Consider the following 22,334-nt stretch of genomic DNA (forward strand, 5'->3'; position numbering starts at 1 on the left):
GACTAAGGTTAATCTATAGCTGTGCTGTTCAATATAGTAGTCACAAGGTCCGTGAGGATATTCAAATTAAAATTAATTTAAGTTAAATATTTAGCTTCTCACCCACACTGGCCTTATTATTCCAAGTGCTCCATAGCCATATAGCTCACTGGCTACCATATTGATGACACAGATATGGAACATTTCCATCAGGCAGCACTGACCAGACAACATGTAGAGACATACTGGGTTATCAGAAGACTTAAGGCAGAGTCAAGTCTAGTTCAAAAAGATGTGCAGACTTGTTACGATGAGCGCTGGGTATTTTATGTAAGTGATGAATCACTAAATTCTGCTCCCAAAACCAATATTACACTATATATTAACTAACTAGAATTTAAATGAAAATTTGGAGGAAGAATAGGAAAAAAAAAAAAAAACCAGCAGAACACTTTAGGGAAATTAAATCTTTCTCTATTGAAAACTATGGGTCAAATAGCAAATGAAATTTGTCTATGGAATGAATGCATATCCAGACCCTCCCTCCCTGCTTTATTTGCCATGTCTCTTCTACCTCCTGGCCATACCAGACACTATTACTTTCTGTTTCTTAGATGCTGTTGAGAGGGAAAGGACGAAAGACACGGAGAAGTTGGTTTGTGTACGTAGAGAACATCCATGAACTCTGATTAATTTTCTTCCCTCTCTCTTCAGGTCCTTGAGGCCACACGGGTTAATCGAAGAAAGAGCGCATTGGCCTTGCGCTGGGAGGCAGGGATCTATGCCAACCAGGAGGAAGAGGACCATGAATAATAAACTTCCTTCCACCGGAAGCTTCTTTGGTGCTTGGGTTACCAAGAAACAAAGAAATCCACACATCGAAGCATTTTAATGGAATATTTATTAAAGTGCGAACAAACTCCACAATCCTTACGTAGACCAGAAGCTGCAATGACCAACGATGAAAAGAAGCCCACCCATCAAACTCTGTAAACACCCAGGAGTCAAAAGAGAAAGGATTTTTTTTTTGAGACTCGAAGAATCACCTGGATTTTGGACCAATCCACAGTTGATCCAAAAGGACAAAGCAGTAACAAGCAAGTGAACATGGTTGCTACAGGCAGAACTATGACCAGCCTCGCTGGGTGATGAGGACAAACATTGGTAACAGGGCCATTTAGAGCAGTAGAGCCCACGCTGGTGCAGTCTACAGGGCGTTGGATACTCCCTGCATCGGTTTCCCACCTTCACTCACAGCATCAGAGGTGTTGGGATAACTCTGTTTACTCCAGCAGCCATAAAATGAAATGCAAGTTGCTCTATATTTGCCTGGAAGAGGCACTTATGATTCCACTTTTCTTGCATTGAATTGTTTTTAATTGGGAGCAATTAATGATGGGCAATACATAAAAATCCACATTTTTAAGACAATGTTTCTTCATGTTGCAAACACAATCTATTCTACACGAGGGGGTTGAGAAAGAGGGAGAAAGCCAAACCAAATGGGTTATTTTAGCTTTAGGATCTCGTCTGCTTCTAGTATTGACTAATTTGCTGTTTATGAGAACACATTTTCACAGTTACGTTTCTTCATATGAAAACTATATTTAGCGGGCAACAACTATTTTTATGATGGGATGGGGGGAGTATATCCATGTATAAAATCTGTACACATTCAATGGCTTGGCTCAAGATGGTTAGGGGTATTTTTAGAATGGCAATAATTAAAAAAAGGGCAAACGCTGCCTTAGAGAGGCAGAGGACAGAAAATAAAAAGGTGTTTATAACTATATTTTATATTATAAAGTGGACCTTGGTAGAAGGAGTGATAGATTATTTTGGATCAATCAGAAAGGGCACGTTAAAGAAAAGGTCATGAAGGTAGACAGAGAAACAGAGAGGGAGAAAGTAGGAAAATAAGGAAGTAAGAGATATTATTTTTGCTGAGCAACCAGCGTTTTTCAGGATGATAGAAAAATATAGAATAGAAATATAAGTGCAGGCTTGGAATCAGCTACAAATCCTAAAGATGGTGTGTGTGTGTGTGTGTTTGTGTGTGTGTGTGTGTGCGTGTGTGCGCATGCGCACGTGCCTTTGGGTGTTTGGGTAAAATGTGTGTACAAGGATTAAAATTCCAGAATGAACATGGGACAAGGGTGTACAGTTATTTCCTCCAAAGCTGTCTGCCAGCGTCAGGAGTGAGTGAGAATTTCTTTTTTATGAAAAGGGATATAGAGGCACCGACCTGATGCAGTATTTGTAATATTAAATTGACCTAACCTGGTATTTGCATGAGTCACAATTGCAAAGTTTTGAGCGGTTTTGTAATTTGACATTTAGAAAAGTACCATATTTATTCTCATGCTTTGTATTCATAGCTTAGTATACTGTAGAGGATGCCAGCTTTACTCTTTCTGTCATTTAAAGCAATATGATAAGGGTATTCAATAATTGGGTGCCCTGAATTTCTGGATGAGAAAAGTTTTTTAATTCTGGCCATGAGAAAAAAAAAAAAAACTGACCAGCGTTTTTTTTTTTTTCCTATTTGTTTTTAAACTATGATTTTTTAAAAAAGAAAAGCAATAATTAAGCCAGACCTCACTAAAATTCCTTTTTGTTTTTATGTTGTTATGTCATAAGCTCTGATATGTTATCCTGACAAGTAGCAATGCCACAACAGTTTGTATGTAGATTTTAGGCACATTATCTTCGCTTCTTTTAATAGACTAGTGTTGACTTTAGGGGGAAAGTTTATTCACAGACAAGCAGTGGGCATAGAGTAAAAATGCTACTGTCTAATGACTTACAAGGATCCTTTAAAACTGCCAAGGGAACCTGCAATTTGAAGCCAAACTCTAGAGACGGGTAGTTGGCACCATCTTCATATGGTTTATTCTCCCGAATCCCGAACATTCTGAAGGAAGACTCAACAATATAGGCTAGCCACTGGGGACGCAAACCAAATAAGATCCCTGCTGCAAGGAATTCATTTGCAAGTGAGGGAGGCTGGCATGGAGACAGACACTCCCAGGAAAATGAGGTCTGTGTTAGATGGGAAGTCCTAATGGGTGAAATGAGAGGACCCAGGAAGGCTGCTTTGCCTGAGGATTTCCAGCCTTCCCACGCCAGGCAGGCACGGGACTTGAAAACCAAAGGGGCCGGAGCTCCTGTGTGGCTCAGGGGCACAGTGGCAGGTAGCAAGGATGGCCAGAGAGCAGAGTGGTTTTATGAGTGGCACGAAAAATGAAACCCGCTTCATGTTTTCTGGACCGACTCTGCACCTGCTAGTGAGCTAGACGTGATAGAGACCAACACCATCCTTCACCAGAGGAAACAGGCCCACCTGCCCCCGGGACCAACCTACAGCTTTTTTTATTCTGTGTTGAAGGAAGCCATGTGTTCACCCACCTTAAACCTACATTTGAAAGGAGAATCTGCAGCTGATGGGAAAGCTTAGGAGGCCACACAGTTCATGGAATCGCTTTAGAGGCAGACCCATTGGCCGTTGACCACAGTTGATTGAACCAGAAGCATGAATGGCGTTGCGTAGAGTCCTAGAGCCGAGTCCCTTGGCCTGCGCTCCATGTGCAGATAAGGCAACAGATGCAGAGTGTCCGTGACCCTCTCACAGTCACAAAGCTGCTTAACTACGGCCCCTACATCTCCAGCGTTTGCTCGTTCCCTCTGCTGCCTTCTGACGACTGCTATTTCCTTGCTCCACTCACTTATGATCCTATTAAGGTGTAAATCACAGTTCCCTTGGAAGAGCCAGATTTTCTCTGAGCTCTTGAGTTTTTTAACTCCTTCAGAAAACATTGGCCATTGTACATAGCACCGTGCTAGGCTCTGGGATCCCAAATGAGCCCCTTTAACCTTCTGAAGACGCAACCGGCCCCTTGGAGGAGAGTCATTCCTGCCTAATCTCATCAAGAGGAAGAGGCTTGTCCAAGCAAAAAAAAAAAAAAAATATGGGCCTCTGATGCTCGTCCCTGCCCCCAAATAGCACGCAAGCTTGTTAATCTCAACTATAACAAATGTTTAGATTCTGTAGATGTTAAAAGCTTCCCTGAAAGTGTTCCTTCCCACAGTGTTTATAGATGTTCACTTTCCTCGGGAGCTGATTAACTACTGACATGCCTTGGCTTTCTCATCCAGAAATTATGGAAACAGGGTCTGTCAGTGGTAGGAGGCTGGGCTGTGTTCTACTTGGATGACACAATGCAATTTCCTTGCCTCTTTACACCTCTGCATGCTGCCCACCCTAGACAATGACATATAAGCAGTATATAGGTCAGTGTCCACATATATACACAACACACACACGTAATAAAGCGTAACAAGAAACTCTAAAATGGTGTTGACTCTTGTCTCTGAAGACAAACATTTTTTCCAATTAAAGAATGGATGTAATTAAACTATGTATTGAAAAAAAAATAGCCTAAGTGTTTAGAGATGGTGAATATATCCAGTTTTAGTGACAGAACCAATTTCCTGAATTTTAAGCATTCAGTGAGTGAGCTGCCAATTTTGATTTTGTGTTGCCCTTTACCCAAATGACATTTTTTTTTTTTCCGAGGAGGAGGGTGGGGAGGGAAGTAGCAATACTGTGTTTGAAAATTATACTCTGTATCTGGCTCTCCTGTGTATGTTAACCACTTAAATGTTATTATCCTGCTTTGGTTTTATAGTGATCGTGAAGCATTCGATGCAAGTATACAGTTATTTTCTCATTAAAACCCAGTGTGCGCTGTGTTTTTATAAATGATGGCTACTTGCTTGACTGGGGGTGGGGGGAGGCCGGAAGATGGATCTGCCACATGGTGACACACGCAGGCGTCCTTGGCTTTGGCTTCTGTGGGCAGCATCTGCTTCTTGCAGATTTGGAACCAAAAACAAAACAGCAAAACAACAAGAAGAAGAAAACCCCAAAGCAATACTAGCTGGTGGGGCATCCCTGTAACAGGTTGTACCCTTGCCCCTTTTGGTGATGCTGCATCCAACTGGCCTGGCCAGAGCCTAGAAACCTCTCTGACAGGACCCCAGAAGTGATACGGGTGCCTCTGGTGAGGTAGGCAGACCCCAAAGTCAAAGGGGTGGCTGGGCCAACAGCAGGACAAATGGTGAAACTCAAGCTTCGCATGGGGCTCTTGGGCTCTGGTTTTTATTATTACAGGCCCGGCGCCTGTGTTTGGCTCTCCTCTGAAGAATGGAGAATTTTGGACTTTAAAGAGCATATGAAGATCGCAGGTTAATCAGGGAGCTTCCTCCCCAAATTATCTCCTGCCCTCCCATCGACTCCCTCACTGCTGCCTCAGTGGCCAGCTCTCTGCCCTATCTGACCCCTCACCATGACCTGCGCCCCAGACCCCCTGTCTCCTGCTCCTCCCCCGCCCCACCCCACCTTTTCCTTGGGTGTCTCTTCCTCCATCTCCCCCAACGTATGGGGCTTCTAATCTTCTGGGGCAGTGGAGCTGTGGTCAGTTCTGGATTCTGGTCCTCTTGGCATCCATCACTACAACATGAGGGTGCCGAGCAAAGCCGGGAGCATCCAGGTACACAAGGCTGGGCACTCAGAACGGGGTGCAGATCTGGGGTAGTCGGGGTGGGAGGGGTCTTCAGGGATGCCCACTGAGGACACTCTTCCCCCAAAACCAAGGTGAGGCAATGAAATCACTATCGGGTAGGTGACAGGTGTGCAGGCTTTTGCCCGGTGACCTAGACCTACCGTCACTACCCCAGGTTCCCCGCCCCTGTAGTCCTTGGCATCCAAGAGCCCATCCTTGTGGGACACACGAGACCATGAAGTCACTGGAGAGCATCGCTCACTCGAATTCTGGGATTCCAATGCCACAGAAGAGTGCGGCAACTGTGTCCCTCCCCACGCAGAACCCACACAAAATTCAGAACTGGGCTGCTAGGAACACAGAAGACGAATGGGACATCCAAGGGGAGACTTTTAAAGGTTTGACAGAAGGGTGAAGAACAGGGCCTCAGAAAATCCCTGGATATGGCCCATTAGCAGTCTCAAGATGCTGCCCAAGCATTCGGATGTTTTCTTTCAGAGAAAGAAGAAAGTTTGCATAATATATATATTTTTTAATCCTGCCATGATCTAGTGTTCTCAGTGGCAGTTAACCTCGATGGGGGAATTATCTGGATGCTTTGTTCTCAGTTCACAGGTGGTGGGCTCCACACAACTGGAATGGATGTGCAGATACCCCCCAGGAAAGCAAAATCTCAAATCTCTCTTTCCCTTGCTTGCTTTTTTTCCACCCCCTCGTTTAGACCACATTCCGACCCTGCAGTGTCCTCAGCTGGTAACGTCGACGCGCCTCTGGGGAGGCGTCTCTGTCACCTGGAGGGCTCGTTACATACAGATTCGGGCCTCGGACTGCTGACTCGGTGGGTCTGGTGTATGTAGCCCCCCAGAATTTTCAAACTAGTTCCCTGGAGCTGCTGCTGCTGCTGCTGCTGCTGCTGCAGCAACCTCAGTCTGAGGATCACCGATGTGGAGTGAGTAATGAATAGGGTCTGGGCCTGGCACTTAGTTTGAAAACTGGGGAATTGAGGCATGATGTATATGCTGCAGAGTCACATGTGCTGCTGGGTTGTCTTGAATATTTGTTGGGGGCTTCTGTGCGTTTGCCCAGCACACCCCCTCAACACTTTGTGGGCTTGGGCGAAGCAGAGCTTTGATTCCATTCCGACTCTCGAGAGTCCCCCACCCTACAATTAAGAAGAAAATGTAAAGAGAGTGTAGTGTGCCATCTGTGTATGTTCAGACTCTGATTTCAGGGTCACGAGCAAGGGATTCATTTGACCTTTGGAAGAAGTTTGGTCGTGTGGGGTGATAGCAACATCAAGATTCCGTAACTTTAGTGCTTTTTTTTTTTTTTTTAAGATTTTATTTGTTTGAGAGAGTGGGAGAGAGCAGAGGCGGGGGGCAGGGGGTGCAGAGGGAGAGGGAGGAGCAGACTCCCCTCTGAGCAGGGAGCCCGATGCAGGCCTCCATCCCAGGGCCCCGGGATCGTGACCTGAGCCGAAGGCAGATGCTTAACCCACTGAGCCACTCAGGTGCCCCTTCCTAGTTTTCTGTTGTTATTTTTGTTTTTATTTTTTATTAACATGGTTGCATATTTGGAGACGAGCTACAAAGTAAGACCTGATCCTTATTGGGTCTAGAGCAGCTCTTCTCGATTCTGGCTCCAGCTGAATCACCTGGAGAGCTTTCAAGTTTGGATTCAATTGGGCTGGGCGGGCCCCCCAGGCATGAGGACCAATAAAGGCCTCCCAGGAGACTAATAGGCAGCAAGTCTGGGGCCTCACTGTCCAGTGCTGTGGCTCCTAACTTGGCTGCCCCGCACCTAGCATCAAGGGGTGTTTGTTTCTAAGATACTGGCACTTGGGCCGCCCCCCCCCCCCCAATGCTCTGATGTGTAGTCGGTCTTAACTGGGCTCAGACACGGCTCCGAACGTGGCCACGTTTTAGCAGCTCTCCAGGTGTTTCTAACCTGCAGCCAAGGTTGAGAATCACTGGTCTGGTGGAGAACTGTGTTGGCCTCATGATCTGACTCTGTCCAGAAAGTGCTTGGGGGCAAACTCCAAAGGAAAGGAGTAAAACGCCTTGAGGGCCTGAACTGGTCCATTTTGCGGGTCCCAGGAGACAGAGGGCAGTGTGGGGCGGGGGGAGGCTCGGGGGGCCTCGGTTACTCCTCTGATTCTCTCGGCTCGCCTCCTCCAACCCTCTGGCTGACAGCAGGCCCAGCTCTGAAAACTTTTGGGTAAACTGAGGAATGCAAAAGCTACAAGGGAGGCATGTTCTAGCCTCTACTCGCTGCGCGCTGAGAAAGAGCCCCAAACGGACAAAACCCCAACACGTCACAGGGTTATCTGTGGGAGATGAAGCCATGGTCATTCCGTTTGCCTTTGTGTTTGCTGATTTCTGTGGTATGAATCGTCCTACGACGGCTGATGGCAGGATGCAGACCGTTTTTAGCAGCTGGTTCACAAAATCCCTGAATATTTAATAACTGGCGGAGAACAAAACTACTGTGATCAGAAAACACAAGGGGTAACCTAGGGGTAGCCTAGCCACAGCCCCACTAACAGAGCCGTCCATCCCCTGAGGGGCTCTTCGGAGCCAGTGGCCGCAGGTGACAATCAGGGACTCGGGACTTGGCCATCGCTCCTGATGATCGTGCTCAGTCCCAGGTGCCCAAACCACCCGGCTTGGTCTTGTACCCACTGCTGTCGCCAGGGTCTGGGGCAGGGGAAAGGAGAGGAGGGGATGCTGGGGTCGCTGGGAGGACCACAGAGGTGACACCGGAGAGCCCGTGGGGCAGACGATGGCCCGCGACGTACAGTATCTCCATCATTAGTGTCAGTGTCTCTCTGATAAAACTTGGGCACCATGTGGGGGACCTCAGACTTGGGGCCCGCCACTCTTTCCGTGGAATTCTTGGTCATGGGCTTACTCTAGGTTGGATTTCTGACTTCTGGAGCTGCTGTGGGGGATGACTAGAAGTGCCTGGTGCAGGTGCATTCAGTCAGCAAGCACTTGGTGAGGGCCTGTGTGTCAAAGCCTGTGCGCATAAGGACAAAGGAAGATCAGGGTTGTTGGGAAGGTTTCCACTGGAACTGGGGGGGCTCTTAGCATCTCAAATGTGAGTCCAAAGCGGCTCCAAAGTCAGGCCATGTGTCCACACCCGGGATGGTTTCTACTGGAATTGGGAGGCTCTTAGCGTCGGGAATGTGGGTCCAAAGCAGCTCCAAAGTGAGGCCTGTGTCCATACAGGCCTTCCTGTGCAGCTCCTGCACTATCTCATGCTTTTAAGTTTTCTTCTAAGTGTAGGACCCTTATAACTGTGGTCATCTTCTGGGCAAGAGAGAGCGAGAGATCCAAGGGAAAAGGTGTTTAGCAGAAGCCAACACTATTCCAGAAGTCCTCAGTGGAGGGTCAACAGGTGCTGAGAACCTGGCCAGGAGACGCGGAGGGAGGCGCTTCCTTAGAGGACCAGGAGGGCTGCTCCGGGGCTTCGCTGATCCAGGGAAAGGGGGAGCCTCGCTTCTGGGATCACCTGTGCCTGCAGGTACGAGGTGCGGCCACCGGGTGGCAGTGGCCTCCAAAGTGAAAGCGGCATCCCCAGCCCAGAGCCTTGGCGGGGACTCGGGACCTTTCCCGCCCCCACCCCGAGGCTGGGATCCTCCGAGATCGAGCCCACGGCCACACCCCCAAACGCCACGGTGGGAGCCACCACGTGTGCGACCCCACAGGGCGGTCAAACGTGGCCCGTTACTTCCACGTCCATTTCGGTGCAAAACTGACCTGTGCCACCAGATGGCAGCAGGCACCTGCGTGCGGGGGCGCGGCCCTTTCCCTGCGTTGCTTCCCGAGGGGCCTGCATCCTCTCCGAGGGGCCTGCATCCTCTCCGACCTACAAAGGAGGAAACCCACTCCGGGAGTTTGAATGACCTGGTGCAGGTGACGTGAGCGGGGCCGGGGGGGGGGGGGTGTGCAAGGAGGATCCGGACCCGGGCGGCCAGGCCTGGGCTCCCACCTGCCCGACGTCCCCTGGCGTCCCCCAGTTGCCGCAGCAGGTGCACCTCCCGGCCTGGTGCAGGCCCAGCCCGGCTTTCCCGCAGACACAGAGCCTGCCCGCAGCACAGGCCAGCGCCAGCAGGAAGCTGGGTGCGTCCACCAAGGTGGGGCCATGGGTGCGGCCCTGGCCGGCTGCTGGAGGCCACCACTGTCACTAAGAGCCAACATGTGCTAAAATTCTGGGTTTTTCTAGCCAGGCATGCGGCCTGCCCTCTGACTCGTCACAAGGGCCTATATCGAGTCGTGCCAACTGTTCTGCTGGGCCGCAGAGCTTCTCCAGCTTCTCTGCAGCTTCTCCAGCTTCTCTGCAGCTTCTCTGCAGCTTCTAGGCTGGGGCAGGTTTTCCTCGGCCCCTACTGTTCACGTGCACACGCACATTTTACAGGATCACTGCGATTCTAGGTGTCTGCTTCTGCACGGGGTGGGGTAAAGCTAGGCTGGCAACAAAGAGATGCAGTAATTAATTCAGGGTCTGAAAGAAGAGGGGTGACTTGTCTCTCATGTCACAGTCCGAGGGGAGCTATTCAAGGTCCGAGGGAAGATTTAGTTACGTTGGCGTCTTCTTCATCCTGTTCCCCCACCGCCCCCAGGACCTGTTGTCAGGGGACCGTCCGGCTTTAGGAAGAGGTAAAACGCAGTAAAGGCCTTTACTGAAAGCTTAGGGGTGTCGCACTGTCCTCGGCGGCTGGGGCTTGCCTGCATCAAGACAGACAGTCGACTGGCTTCTAGAGATCAGGAAACTATTGCTAGAACTTCTGCTGCCATTCCAGAAGCTGGCAAGGGAAAACCCACATGCAGCCTGAAGGAACAGGCCGTTGCAAATGTGGTTAGGGCTGCATATCCTCTCTCAGTACATAGTCCACATCTAGTTTATCCTTTTCTGGACTTTTCTTTTTTGAAAAAAAGATTTTTATTTATTTATTCATGAGAGATAGAGAGAGAGGCAGAGACACAGGCAGAGGGGGAAGCAGGCTCCCTGCAGGACTCGATCCCGGGACCCCGGGGTCACGCCCTGGGCCGAAGGCAGAGGCTCAACTTCTGAGCCACCCGGACGTCCCCCTTTTCTGGACTTACAACAGCACAACCTGTAGGAGGAAGAGACAAGGACAGATGAGAGGAACGTAGAACCAGGAAGCCCTCTGGACTAGTCGGGATCTCCCTTGTCTTTTAACACAAAAGATCACGTTTGCCTCCTTGTGCCAGAGATGCCTCTCGAACGCCCACATCCCACAGATCCCACGTACCATGGAGGCAGGGTTGGCAGGCTTCGTGGGGCCTCACGACAAGGGTCAGCCTGGACGGGGGAGCCACTAGGATAGTCACTCACCATGAAAGCCAGCTGCCGGTGCTCGGCTGTCCCTAAGTCATGCTACCTGCGTCTCCCTTCGGGGCCGGCGGCCTAATAGGGCCTTCTGCAGGGTCTCTAGGTCAGGCCGCTGCTTGCACTTGAGCTGCCTTCTCTGAATTGCAGGCCCTACAGATGGGTGATGTTCTTTAACCACGGGGTCATGAGTTGTTTGGGTGGGGGGAGAGTTGTCCCAGTAACAGCACATAGTCGTGGTAATTGGGTTTACGACATGTATCTGGTTTGGGGGGAACTGTAGGGCTTTGACCATTTAGGGGGGGGAAGAGGCTCTGTTGCCTTCCTATGGGGCCTGAGGGGTGATTTTTCTTCCCTGTCCCCTCCAGAGCCAGTACGCAAGTCTCCGGTGTCTCTGTGCAAGGTATTGGGTCACTGAAGGGGTCTTTTTGTGCTGAAAGAGAGCTGTAGGAGGAAACCTAGCAAATGCGACACCTGTGTACCAATCACACATGAAGGCAGGGGACAGCCTGTATCGTGACCCATGAGACTCCACCGCAATCACCTGGAGGACCTGCTAAGACACACTGTTGGGCCTCATCCCCAGAGTTTCTGGGTCAGTGGGTCTGGGTGGGGCCAGATTATCCTCATTTCTGACGTGCCCAGTGAAGCTAATGCTGCTGGCCTGCAGACCATGGAGCTAGGTGATCGGCTGGGGTACCACTACCACTGGTGCCCCCGATCGCTCCAAAGTTAATCACTCTGAAGTTTTTTTAAGTGTCCTAACAACACTCTGAAAATAACTCTTTGCCCACACTCCTCTTCCCTGGAGAAATACCACAGAGGGTGTTCTGGGGAGCTTTTTGCCCAAACCGTTCCAGAACTTTGCCCAGAAGTGTTCTAAGTATAATCGCTGAGTTGATCCTTGTCTGTGTATGGCTTCTAGTTCATGTCAAGAAGAATCCTGAAATTATAAAACCCTGTAGCAAGAAGTGACCAATAGGTTTCTGGTTTCATATATGGAAGGGACACCCGGGTGGGCCCTAGAGGAAGTCCATAGTGTTCTCTCCCCATATAACTCTACCCTAGAACAGAATACAGTTGGGCCTGCATATTTGTAGGAGGATCAATGATCCTTCTGGTCAACTTTCTTTTTTAGAGAGCCCCAGATGTAGGGTTAGGATCTTCCCACGCACAAAGCTGGCTTGATACAATAAGCATGGGCAATAGAACAGCCCCCCATCCCTGCTCCCTGTCCTTAGGAAGTCAAGTAGAAGAAGTGTGGGACCCAAAGGAGAAGGCACATGAAGATTCTTACAAGTGCTGTGCTTGGCCCCACAGAGAAGCCTCTGTCTCTTGAGTAACTTTGAGCCTCTGGTTTGCAATCCATGGGGTCCTAAGGTAGTGGGTCTGACTGCTGACCACATATTAGAATCATCAGGGGGAGCTTTCAAAAAGTGCCCCTGCTCAAAACCAGCTGGTCTAGACAATCATCTGTTAACAAAAAAAAAAAAAAAAAAAAAAAAAAAAAGAGAGGAGGTGAGGATTTAACAAAGAAAAATTAAAGCAAATGCCACCAAAGGCCAAAAATGGAAAAAGGACCATGGGAAAATATGGTTGGTTACTGGAAAGAGGCTGAAGGGAACTTTCCAGAATGCTGGAAATGTTTATCTTGATCTATGGTGCGTGTGTGTGTGTGTGTGTGTGTATCTCTATGTGAAAATAAGTATATATTTATATGTATAAATATGTATGTCTTTAAGACACACTGGAGATTAGTGCCCTTCCCACATTATACATGTTTTATGCCTTCGTTAAAAAGAAAAATATGGAATATCAATGCTCTGGCCCTAGTCCAGAGACTGTAATTTAGTTGGATATTCTCCAAGTCCCCTCTTGATTCTCTTGTGCAGTCAGGGTTGGGAAGCACGGTCTCCGAGAACTGAGCCAGTCCAGGTGAGCGCCTAATGCTGGAGGGGCCGAAGGGGACCCACGGCTCACTCATGGGCCAGCTCACCAGGGTTTGCCACCGTGAGCACTTGTATGGAGTCTCGTTGCACACACACCCTTTGGGGACTGGTGATGGTCCTTGGCTGGTCCGGGGTCTTCCCGTGGATCTTGCCAGCATGTGGTAGAGCTCAGCAGAGAGGAGCTTGGGATTTGGGGGACAACCTCTCCTAGTCCTCAGGTTGTGAGGGTGGCCACCTGTGTGCTGTGGGCAGAACCTTAAAAAGAGTGAGCAAGGGTCTGGTTTGTGGGGAGAATCTGGCAAGTGGAAGGATGGGCAGGAGCAGGAATCCACGGCTAGTGCAGGAGCGGGGACGGGCTGTCTCAGGACCCTCCAACCAAGAGAGCACTGCGCTTCCTGTGAAGGGGGGCAGCTCTTACCCTGGGACAATATTTGCTGACCTAGATCTCCTGTTGATCCTAGGGGCTAGCTCAGGCTTAAAAAGCACTTGGAGTTTGGGTTGGCAGACGATGCACTGTTTGCCACCAGCACCTTTCCCCTTCCTTCTTCCATTTCTTGGCCAAGGCTGGGGGGTTGGCACGCTGCCCAGCCTTGGTTATGATCCCGGATTTGGGGAATTCAGGGGGTGGATTAAAACAGCCAGGTGGTCAATTATCAATGAACAGACAAAGGGGAGATAAAAGGCTTAATAATACATAGTGCATGGATTGTCTTTCTGGACAGAAGTGAAGGGGAAATCCTAACGTAACTGCCACAAACCCAGAGCCAAGAAATAAAATGAGAGATTCAGTCCCTTGAACACTGTTTCCAGGAAGCATATTTGTTCATTAGCTGTGGGGGAAACGTAATCACAGCAATAAAAAATAAAAAAGAACACTTCAGGAACTGATGTGCAGATGGAAAATGTTGATGGTGGGTCAGTTGGGTCTTCCTAAATAATAAGGAAGAGATCTGAAGGAATGTTCGAGCAAAGTGTGGTAACCAATGTCTCAAAGGCTGGGGCAGGGTTAAGTTTTAAGAAGCAGTATTTAGAAAAAGCCACAGGGTTCTCTCTGGCCTCCCGGGAGAAGCACCAATTTCCCCACTGACAGTTATCAAGTCAAAAATATTTCTTTTTTTAAAAAAAATATTTTTATTTTTATTTTTTTAAAGATTTTTATTTATTTATGAGAAACACACACACACAGAGAGAGAGAGAGAGAGAGAGAGAGAGGCAGAGACACAGGCAGAAGGAGAAGCAGGCTCCATGCAAGGAGCCTGACGTGGGACTTGATCCTGGTACTCCAGGATCACACCCTGGACCAAAGGCAAGTGCTCAACCGCTGAGCCACCCAGGCTTCCCCCTCTTTTTTTTTTTTTTTTAAGTCAAAAATATTTCAAGAGGATTCCCCAGCTATGATGATACAGAATAAATTGAGGGAAGGAATTAGAAGGAAGTAATGCAACACAGTAGTGTTAAGAGATAAACTGAGGCACAGCAAACACTGAAAGAGTTTATTTGAGCAAAAATCTATTGACATCCAGTTAGCCCCAAACTACAAGTGATTAGGGGAACCCCATCAAGAGCTCAGGGAGAGACTTTGATACGGCAGACAGGGAAGCGAAGTGAGGAAGCTATTGATTGGCTACAGCCCAAGGCCTAGTTGGTTATGTGTGACCGGTTGTCCTTAGGTTGCAATTTTGTGACCTAGAGGCACTCCAGGCTTGGATTTGGTTTGCTTAAACAGGCCACCTCCTGTTGCAGAGGTGGTGGTGGGACACGGGTGCGGGAATGGCACAGGCCCCAGGTGCACCAGCAGAGAGTAGACAAGACCCGGCCACCCGGGAAAGCGAGGTGGACCTGATGCATAGGGGGTGGGAGGGAGTCCCCTCACCTGCAGGAGCCTGTGGGGCCACCAGCCGTCCACCCAAGCCCACAGACCTTGAGCCGGGCCACTGTAGACAGCCAAGGGAAGAGAGCCCCAAAAGGCACCACAGCCAATCCCATAAGGAGCCATCTGTGCTCACTCTGTGCCTTCCACCCTGATGCCAAAAGACTGTACCCATGGAACGAGAGAGGGTTGTGTGAACAAGGACACCATGTCCCCCCACCCCCACCCCAACCAACCCTGGTCTTAAAAGTGTTTGCTGCCAGGCCTGCTGGGGCAGGGAGGGAGGTCGGTGGGTCTAACTGGAGTGTGAGGTAAGACCTGGGATGAAGTTAGGGAACCAGCTTGAAGTGACTGCCCCCTGGCGGGCATGTGGTGGAATTGCCATGAAGACCTAGGGGGCTGCTGACCCCTCCTGTTCCAACTAGGACGCGTGTGGCTCAGAGAGCTCAGCCACTCAGCCAAGGTCACGTCTCCCAGTGGCAGTGCTGAGAGGACTGACGCCCATACCAGCAGCCACGTCGGGGTGGGGTGGGGGGTCCTCGCTGTGGTCGGAAGGCTGGGAGACCTGCTGTGGGACTCACGATGACGTGAGCTGGCTGGTCTCTGGTTTCCAGAAGCTTCTTCCTCTGCTAGCACAGTGGAGAGCGCTCGAGAAGAGGGTAGCCCTAGTCCTGCCCAGCACGGGAGAGAGAGGATCAGAGGTGCAGGGGGTCCCACACTAAGCTGCGCCCGAGGGTGCGCCAGCCTAGGGCTTGATGGAAGTGTGAGTGTGATTGGGAGGCGGAGGGAAGGGTGCTGGCCTAATGCTCTTGGCAGGAGCACCCTGGTGGGAAGAGGGAAGATTCCAAACCAGCCCTGCCCGTGCCCTGTGTCCCTTCAGGCTTTGGTAGGAACACCTGATCCTCAGCCCCACCCTCAGCATGAGAGCAGCTCAGTCCCAGGGAAGGCCAGGCCTCTGGGGCACAGACGCCACCCTGTCCGGTCGGCCTTGATGGCAGGCGGTTGGCTCTGACCTGAACTTGACGACACTGACCTGGCCTGTTCTTGGCTAAAATGTTTTCCTCCTCGGGCATAGCCTCTTGGACTCTGGCTTTTTATTTACTTATCTTTATGTATTTAGTTTTTAGAGAGGAGAGGGGCAGTGGGAGAGGGAGAGGGAGAGTCTTAAGCAGACTCCCTACAGAGCATGAAGCCAGATGCAGGACTCGATCTCACAACCCTGCGGTCATGACCTGAGCTGAAATCAAGAGTATTTTGTTTTTAGACTTTATTTATTTATTCATGAGAGACACAGAGAGAGAGAGAGAGAGAGAGGCAGAGACACAGGCAGAGGGAGAAGCAGGCTCCTCGCTGTGAGCCCAGTGTGGGGGCTCGATCCCCAGACCCGGGGTCATGCCTTGAGCCGAAGGCAGAGGCTCAACTGCTGAGCCACCCAGGTGGCCCAGGGCTCTGGCCTTGTAAACCCATGCTCAAGAAAAAACAACTTCAGATTGTGGAATATGGATCTAGAAAAGGGATGAGTGCGAGGGGTGCGGTCAGGGAAGTGACCTGTCCCATGTCTTGCCTCTTAAAGTCTGTGACACCCCACCGCCCTGGCTCTCCTTTACTCCCCGGTCAGGGTCCTTCACCGTCCCTCCTCCTCCTTTCCTGCTTCTCCTAAAGAAGGATTGGAAAGATCCTTAGAGTTCTTTCAACTAAGTAAACTGCATTTTCAGGACTCATTCCAGACCCCGTCCTCTCTCCGCACCCTACACGGGTGAGCTCGCCTTGCCTCGTCCTTTCCAGTACCTCTGCACACTCGCGCCACTTAAATTCGTGTCCAGCCCAGAACTTTGGTCCCATTCATCCACCGGCCCATTTGGTATCTTCCTTTGCGTATCTCACGAACGTCTCAAACTCAGGATCCCTCAAACTGAATCTTCCTTCCTTAAATCCTAATGACTCTAGCTCCAAAATTCGTATCCGGTGTATCCACTCCCCCCCACCCGCCCCCATCTCTGCGGCTCCTCCTCTAGCTTGAACTAACAGCATCTTTCCCACTGTACTTGGCCATTTTCTCCCTGGTGTTGCCTCTTACTGTGACCCTCAACCCTTTCTCCATAGAACAACCAGAGTAATCTGGTTAGAAGGCAAATTAAATCATTTTAGTCTCACATGTCGATCTCTTAATGGCTGTTTATTGTATTCAGGATGGAATCTCCTACTGTCCTCTAACCTGGCCCCTATCCACCCGTGCTAGCCTTAGTGCTGCTCACCTGGGCTTTCCTATTCCTGCTCTCCTTCCAGGCACATGGGATGATTGCATACCCTTGATGGGAAGAGAGGACCACAGAACTTCCTTGGGACAATGAAACGTAAGTACAAGAGGTTTGAAAGCCAGTCCAGGACTAGTAGTGCACTTTCTTCTCCTGCTACAGCGTTTAGGGAAACCAGCATTGGTCTTCCAGGTGGCATGAGGCCGAACTGCTGGCAGCGCTTGCAGGAGAGCTGCCTTGGGAAGTTTGCCCAAATGCACATGGACCTTTCAGGAGTGAAGAAAAGCACCTGTTGTGAGATCTGAGGGTTTGTTTCTGCAGCAAAACATAGTCTGTCCCGATTGATACGTTGTAGAAAAAGGGGTTACGTATGGCGATCCTCTTTAAAATGGAGCAAAGGACAAGGGCTTTTCAGAAAATGTCCTTTTTCATTAGACTAGAAAAAAATTAACAGTGGCTCTTGTGCTCTTGTGTATTTTTTCCCCCCAGTGGCTCTTATTTTTTGCAAAAGGAATTGCAACAAATCCCCAAATTGGAGTGAGTTTCTGGGTGATCCAAGAAGCAGGCACATTCGTATTTTTGCCAGGTAACGACACACCTCGTTAACAACCCTGGGTGTAGATGGGCAAGACTGGATCACCACTGGGGAAAAAGAGGGAAACACAAGTGAAACTTTACAGAGATATTATCTGAGGTGAGGGAAAGGCACCTTCGGTGTGTTTAAATATTGTTAATAAAGTCACACATTAACCAGGAAAGCCCTGCTTTCTTCCCATTATCCAAGTAACACCTGCTTCACTTTGTCCTAAGTTTAAAATACCCCAGGGAAAGATCTGGGTGCTTCAAATTTGGCTGAAAAGGAAAGCGTTTGTGGGGAAGACATATTTTCCAAGCTTTTTCTTTTTCTTTTTCTTTTCTTTCTTTCTTTTTTCTTTTTTTTTTTGGTTTCCTACTTAGGCTTCTCTTACTATTTATCTTCAATGATCAGCAGTGTTTATAAGAACTTAATTAGGAGAGAGCAAGTAGGAGAGAGAAAGGCAGGGAGAGTAAGAAAAGAGACAAATGGGATGGATGGAAGGAAGCAAGGGAGGGAGGGAGGAACAGAGGGAAAGAGAGAAGGAAATACACCTGTGGTGACATTGGAACGTGCAGTCTCGGTGAGAGGGAAGAGATGGCCACCCTTCCCGAACGCCCTTAAACACACAAAATAGTAGGGTGTTTTTTTTAAACCCTGAGTGACCACAGTTTGGGAGGCTCAGCTGAAATAATATGGTCACTACCAATGAATGTAGCGCCTTCTCAGTGAGCTGGCCTCCAGGCACAGTAACCAGAAAAAGGCAATTCTCAGAGCTCACCTCCAGATCATCAGAAGATACTGGCAACAAGAATGCCCAACACTCATTGATTCCGGGGCCCTGCTAAGGCATTCCATTGGCTAGGGTGCCTGTGTCATGTTTCAAAGTTTCCATTTCTAGGGATGGAGAAGATGTCCTACTGGGCCTTCCCAAGGAGTGGGCATCTAGGGCTCCGTAGCGATGTCTTCGTAGACAAGCAGAATAAGGCCATGTTGATCACACAGCGCTCTTTCATCCTGGACCATGGGCCATCTGGCCTAGGCAGGCTCTTCTTTTTTAAAGGGCGAGACCCTATGTCCACCATGAAGTTCAAAATCCCTGCAACTTAGTCCAGTCTTGGCTCATAGCTAGAGGTCCGAGTTGTGGCTCCGTCTCCCGGTTCTTTGATGAGGCCACCGGTGCTTTCAACGCTGAGACATTGGCTGAGCAGAGAGCTTCAGGCTGGGCCGTACAAGCCCAGCTTCCTGGCAGTTTGAGAGATCCTAGGAGTTTTCCTCTGGGGAAATGGATAGTGAGCTGCTTTTCCAGACCTGCCTGGGTTCTTTAGGGAAGGAGGGCACTGAATGCCTACATTTAGGCCAGATCCCACTGCCTTTGTTTGGGCACGGCCCACCTGACATTCTCGCCGGGCTGTTCGGGGGATGGCAGTCCCTTGCTGAGTCATCTGATTGTCTTCAAACAAGCCTGGGTCTCCGTCCTGAGGGAGCCTTTGCTCAGACCCCATGAGCTTGGCCTTGTGTTTTACCTGAAGGCCGGTTTCCTGGTGGAAGGTCTGTACCCAGCGGTACATCTCTAGGTGCGTGTTCCACGGAGACTCGAGAGCCTGAAGACAGCCTCTGTCAGCCTCCTCCCGCATCCCCTCTGCCTCAGGATCCATCTCCTCCAGGGACAGTGAACGTCTTCTCTCCTTGTTAATCCAAACAGGACTGACCATGGACTCAGCAGGAGCGGGCGTGTACCCTCCTGACAAAGCAAGTCACAAGCAGGGTCACCACTGGAACGGACGTGGGCACCTCTCATTGGGCGGGGGGGTGTCTCAGAGCTTTTGAGCTGAAGGAATGCTATCCCAAAACGTCAAGGAAGCCTGGTACCATCACATTGCATGTGTGTGTACACGTACGTGGGTCACACATGATCCCACTTGCGTGCTCACACGTGTATACCCCCTCCCTTGCCCACACATTCACATCCATACAATCTCTCTCTCTAACATACACACACCCACACACAGACTCACGCACAATTATTCATTCATTCAACAGGTATTTATTGAGCATTTATTATGTGCCAGGCATTATTTATTCTAGGTTCGGGGGAAATGGCAGTAAACATTGAGGCAACAGCCACATCCTCGTGGATATGCTCTAGCGGGCAGGAACCACAGTAAGCAAGCGAATATATCATAATAAAATAGCAGGTGGTAACCAATGCTATAAAGAAGCTCCCCCCCCCCCCAAAAAATAAAGAAAAACCCAAGCAGAACAGAGTTTAATAGCAGACTCCGGGTCTCCACTGCAGTGAAGGAGTGAACCCAAGGTAGAGCCAGGGAACGAGCGTTCAGGCTGAGACAATGGTGCAGATGCACACGCGCTCGCCAGTGGAAAAGATTACTCTTAACTTATGGGGTTTTGCGTTCTGGGATTCCAAGAATGGGTTTACTACCCAAGGTGGAGGAGGGAGGAGCTGTATTTGGAAGCAGCTCCTTGGAGGGCTGGGGGCTCCTCCCATCCCACGGACACTGTTCTGGGAACACGCATCACCTCCTGCTTCTCTGAACTGGCTGCAGAGGTGAGGTGATGCCTGTCTTCTTTCTCAAGGACCTATTTTTACCACCTCGTGGCACCTGACACTTTATTGTCAACCCCTGGTGGCAGAGAGGGTTGTGGGAATGACCCAAAGGTGTTCCAAAGAGAGAAGGTCTGTGACCAGCCTGGAGTTGCCTCGGACTTGTCAGTGGAGTGCTCTTGAGCATCCCGGCCATTTGTCACTGCACAAGGCACTTGTCACTGCAGGAGGCCCTGGACAGGACAAAGTGCAGGCAGGGGTGGAGAGGTCCAGGTAGAGGGAACCCCCCTGATCACCAGGTCTGGGAGGCTAAGGGAGTGGGGGCAGGTGCAGCCATGTCTCTGCAAAGAGGGGAACGACTGGAAATTTGTTCCCGCTGTAGGACTGCCCCACGGTTCTCAGCATGGCAAACGTGGAAACCTTTACAAGGAGCCAAAACGTTCTGTGTCCGTTTGAGAACAGAGGAGGAGGGGATGTGACGGGACAATCTAGGAACTAGTATCTTCTCCACTATGCCAAGGGGGACAAGCAGGCCTTGGATGCAGAGAGGAGCCTCCCTAGCTGTCATTCCCAGCCTGGGGTCCACAGAGGACGAGGGGAAAGACTAAGTGGGAGGCACACTCAGACCCTGCCCCCAACACAGATCCTGCTGAGTGGCCGACCTGGCCTGGGGGCCCCAAGTCTTCCCTGACCAAAGCAGTGCCTGACCAGCCCTCTGGCACTAACCTGCCCTCGCTGCTCCCAGGACGCTAGTGAGGGGAGGAGGGCGCCCAGTGGGTGGGAGAAGGGGCCAGAGGGGAGGGATGGGCCGGGGGGGGGGGGGGGAAGGAATTCTGTGGGACATGTCAAGCCTGACTGTCTTTGGGATGTGCACATTACATGGGTTTGTGAGTCCCAACGCTGGGTCTGGCAAGCCTGGTACTTCCATTTGGTAGTGGTTTAATAAGTGTGTGCTGAGTGACGGAATGACTAAACACCTCTGAGGATGAACCAGGGCTTCAAGAACATTTCAGTGTACCCCCTGCAGAGATGGGGGCCACCGGGCGGTGCCGGTTCAGTTCATACAGAGCCCCCTGGTTGGCAGCAGCACATGTGACGGGAGCCGGGCACCTTCAGCCGGGTGGTGCCACTTTTGTCTCAAAAGGCCACACATTTCCTGTCCCGGATGGATGTCCCTCTGGCCCCTCATCCCATCCCAGCTGGCCTAGTGCAGGGCAGGCCACCCAATGAGTCCTGAAGTGTAGAAGAGCCACAGAGACCCTCGGGCCCAGCCTTGGCCTTCCCCCCTCCCTTGACCTATTCATTCCTCCGGTAGAGGGAAGGGCTGGGACAGAACGGGAACCGCAGTGCTACCTTCCTCCAGGAATGAAGCCGGAGTTCCCAGAGGGAAGAGGCCTCCTCCCTCCGAGGCTTCTGCGGCTCAAGCCTCCTGGGAAGTTGTCTGAGACTGTGACCAGCACGCCCTGAGCCAAGGTGCCTCCTGAGTCCCTGAGCCCCGGGCTCCCGAGGCCCTTGCCCAGGGTCTCGGGAACGCCACGTCGGCTCTCTCCAGAGGTCCGTTTCTCCAGCTTTGCAGGAGGTGAGACCCAACCAGGAAGAGCTCCCATGGCTCCACCTGCCCAGCAGGGGCCCAAGGCACCATGCACCAGGAAGAACAGGCCAGCCAGGTGAGAACGGGGGAGCAGAGGTCAGGTGCAGCCGGCAGCTGGCCAGGTTGGCAGGAGCTGCCCGGACGCAGGCCTCCTTGCTCCGGCTCTGACCCCCCTCAAAGGCCTCCCCGGCTGCAGCTCCCCCGCCCCCCACTCCTGCCCCCAGCACCTGCCCGGCCCTACGCCCTACCTTCCTACCTTTCGGGAGCACCACCAGCTGGGCCTGGGCCCTCTGCTGCCTCCGCAAGTACTGGGCTCGCAGGCCCTGGACGCCGAGCGGGGGCTCTCTCCCCGGGGCCTGCGTGCCCGAGCCCTCGGCCATGGAGCAGGGCCCCCGCTGCCAGCAGTGCGGCAGGGCCGGGCAGAGGCAGGGCAGCCCCTGCATGGGATCCGGGAGCAGAGCAAACAGGGATGGGCGGGGCGCGAGGGGGGAGCCAGGGGGAGGGGGGAGCGAGGAGGGGGTGGGGAGCGAGGAGGGCGGGGAGCGGGGAGCGAGGAGGGGGGAGCGATGGGGGAGAGAGGAGGGGGAGTGAGGAGGGGGGAGCGAGGAGGGGGGAGCAAGAAGGGGGAGTG

The 22,334-nt window shown here is 51.0% G+C and overlaps 2 protein-coding genes across 14 annotated transcripts in view; one reads left to right on the forward strand and one right to left on the reverse strand.

Moving 5' to 3' along the window:
* PALM2AKAP2 (PALM2 and AKAP2 fusion) overlaps nucleotides 1-4,741 on the forward strand; it is a 469,130-nt gene extending 464,389 nt beyond the window's left edge. For all 11 annotated transcript variants that reach the window (XM_072842284.1, XM_072842286.1, XM_072842288.1 and 8 more), the window contains one exon: nucleotides 694-4,741. In XM_072842284.1, the coding sequence (XP_072698385.1) occupies nucleotides 694-792 (99 nt within the window). In that variant the 3' untranslated portion in view covers nucleotides 793-4,741. The remainder of the gene's footprint in view (nucleotides 1-693) is intronic.
* Nucleotides 4,742-10,501: 5,760 nt separating this feature from the next.
* On the reverse strand, nucleotides 10,502-22,181 carry C10H9orf152 (chromosome 10 C9orf152 homolog). 3 transcript variants are annotated; one of them, XR_012038469.1, is made up of 3 exons: nucleotides 21,960-22,181; nucleotides 18,328-19,290; nucleotides 10,502-10,662 (listed from the first exon to the last, which is right to left on the reverse strand). XR_012038469.1 is itself a non-coding variant. In XM_072842298.1 (2 exons), the coding sequence occupies exons 1-2, from the start codon at nucleotides 22,144-22,146 to the stop codon at nucleotides 18,764-18,766; spliced, it is 714 nt and encodes a 237-aa protein (XP_072698399.1). In that variant the 5' UTR covers nucleotides 22,147-22,181; the 3' UTR covers nucleotides 17,344-18,763. The 3 variants fall into 3 exon arrangements, 1 of the variants encoding a protein (XP_072698399.1); XR_012038468.1 differs by lacking the exon at nucleotides 10,502-10,662 and adding an exon at nucleotides 14,327-17,238; XM_072842298.1 differs by lacking the exon at nucleotides 10,502-10,662 and having other exon boundaries at nucleotides 17,344-19,290.
* Nucleotides 22,182-22,334: the final 153 nt, after the last annotated feature.

Source organism: Canis lupus, chromosome 10, assembly GCF_048164855.1.
Source record: "Canis lupus baileyi chromosome 10, mCanLup2.hap1, whole genome shotgun sequence".
NCBI classification, from domain to species: Eukaryota; Metazoa; Chordata; class Mammalia; order Carnivora; family Canidae; genus Canis; species Canis lupus.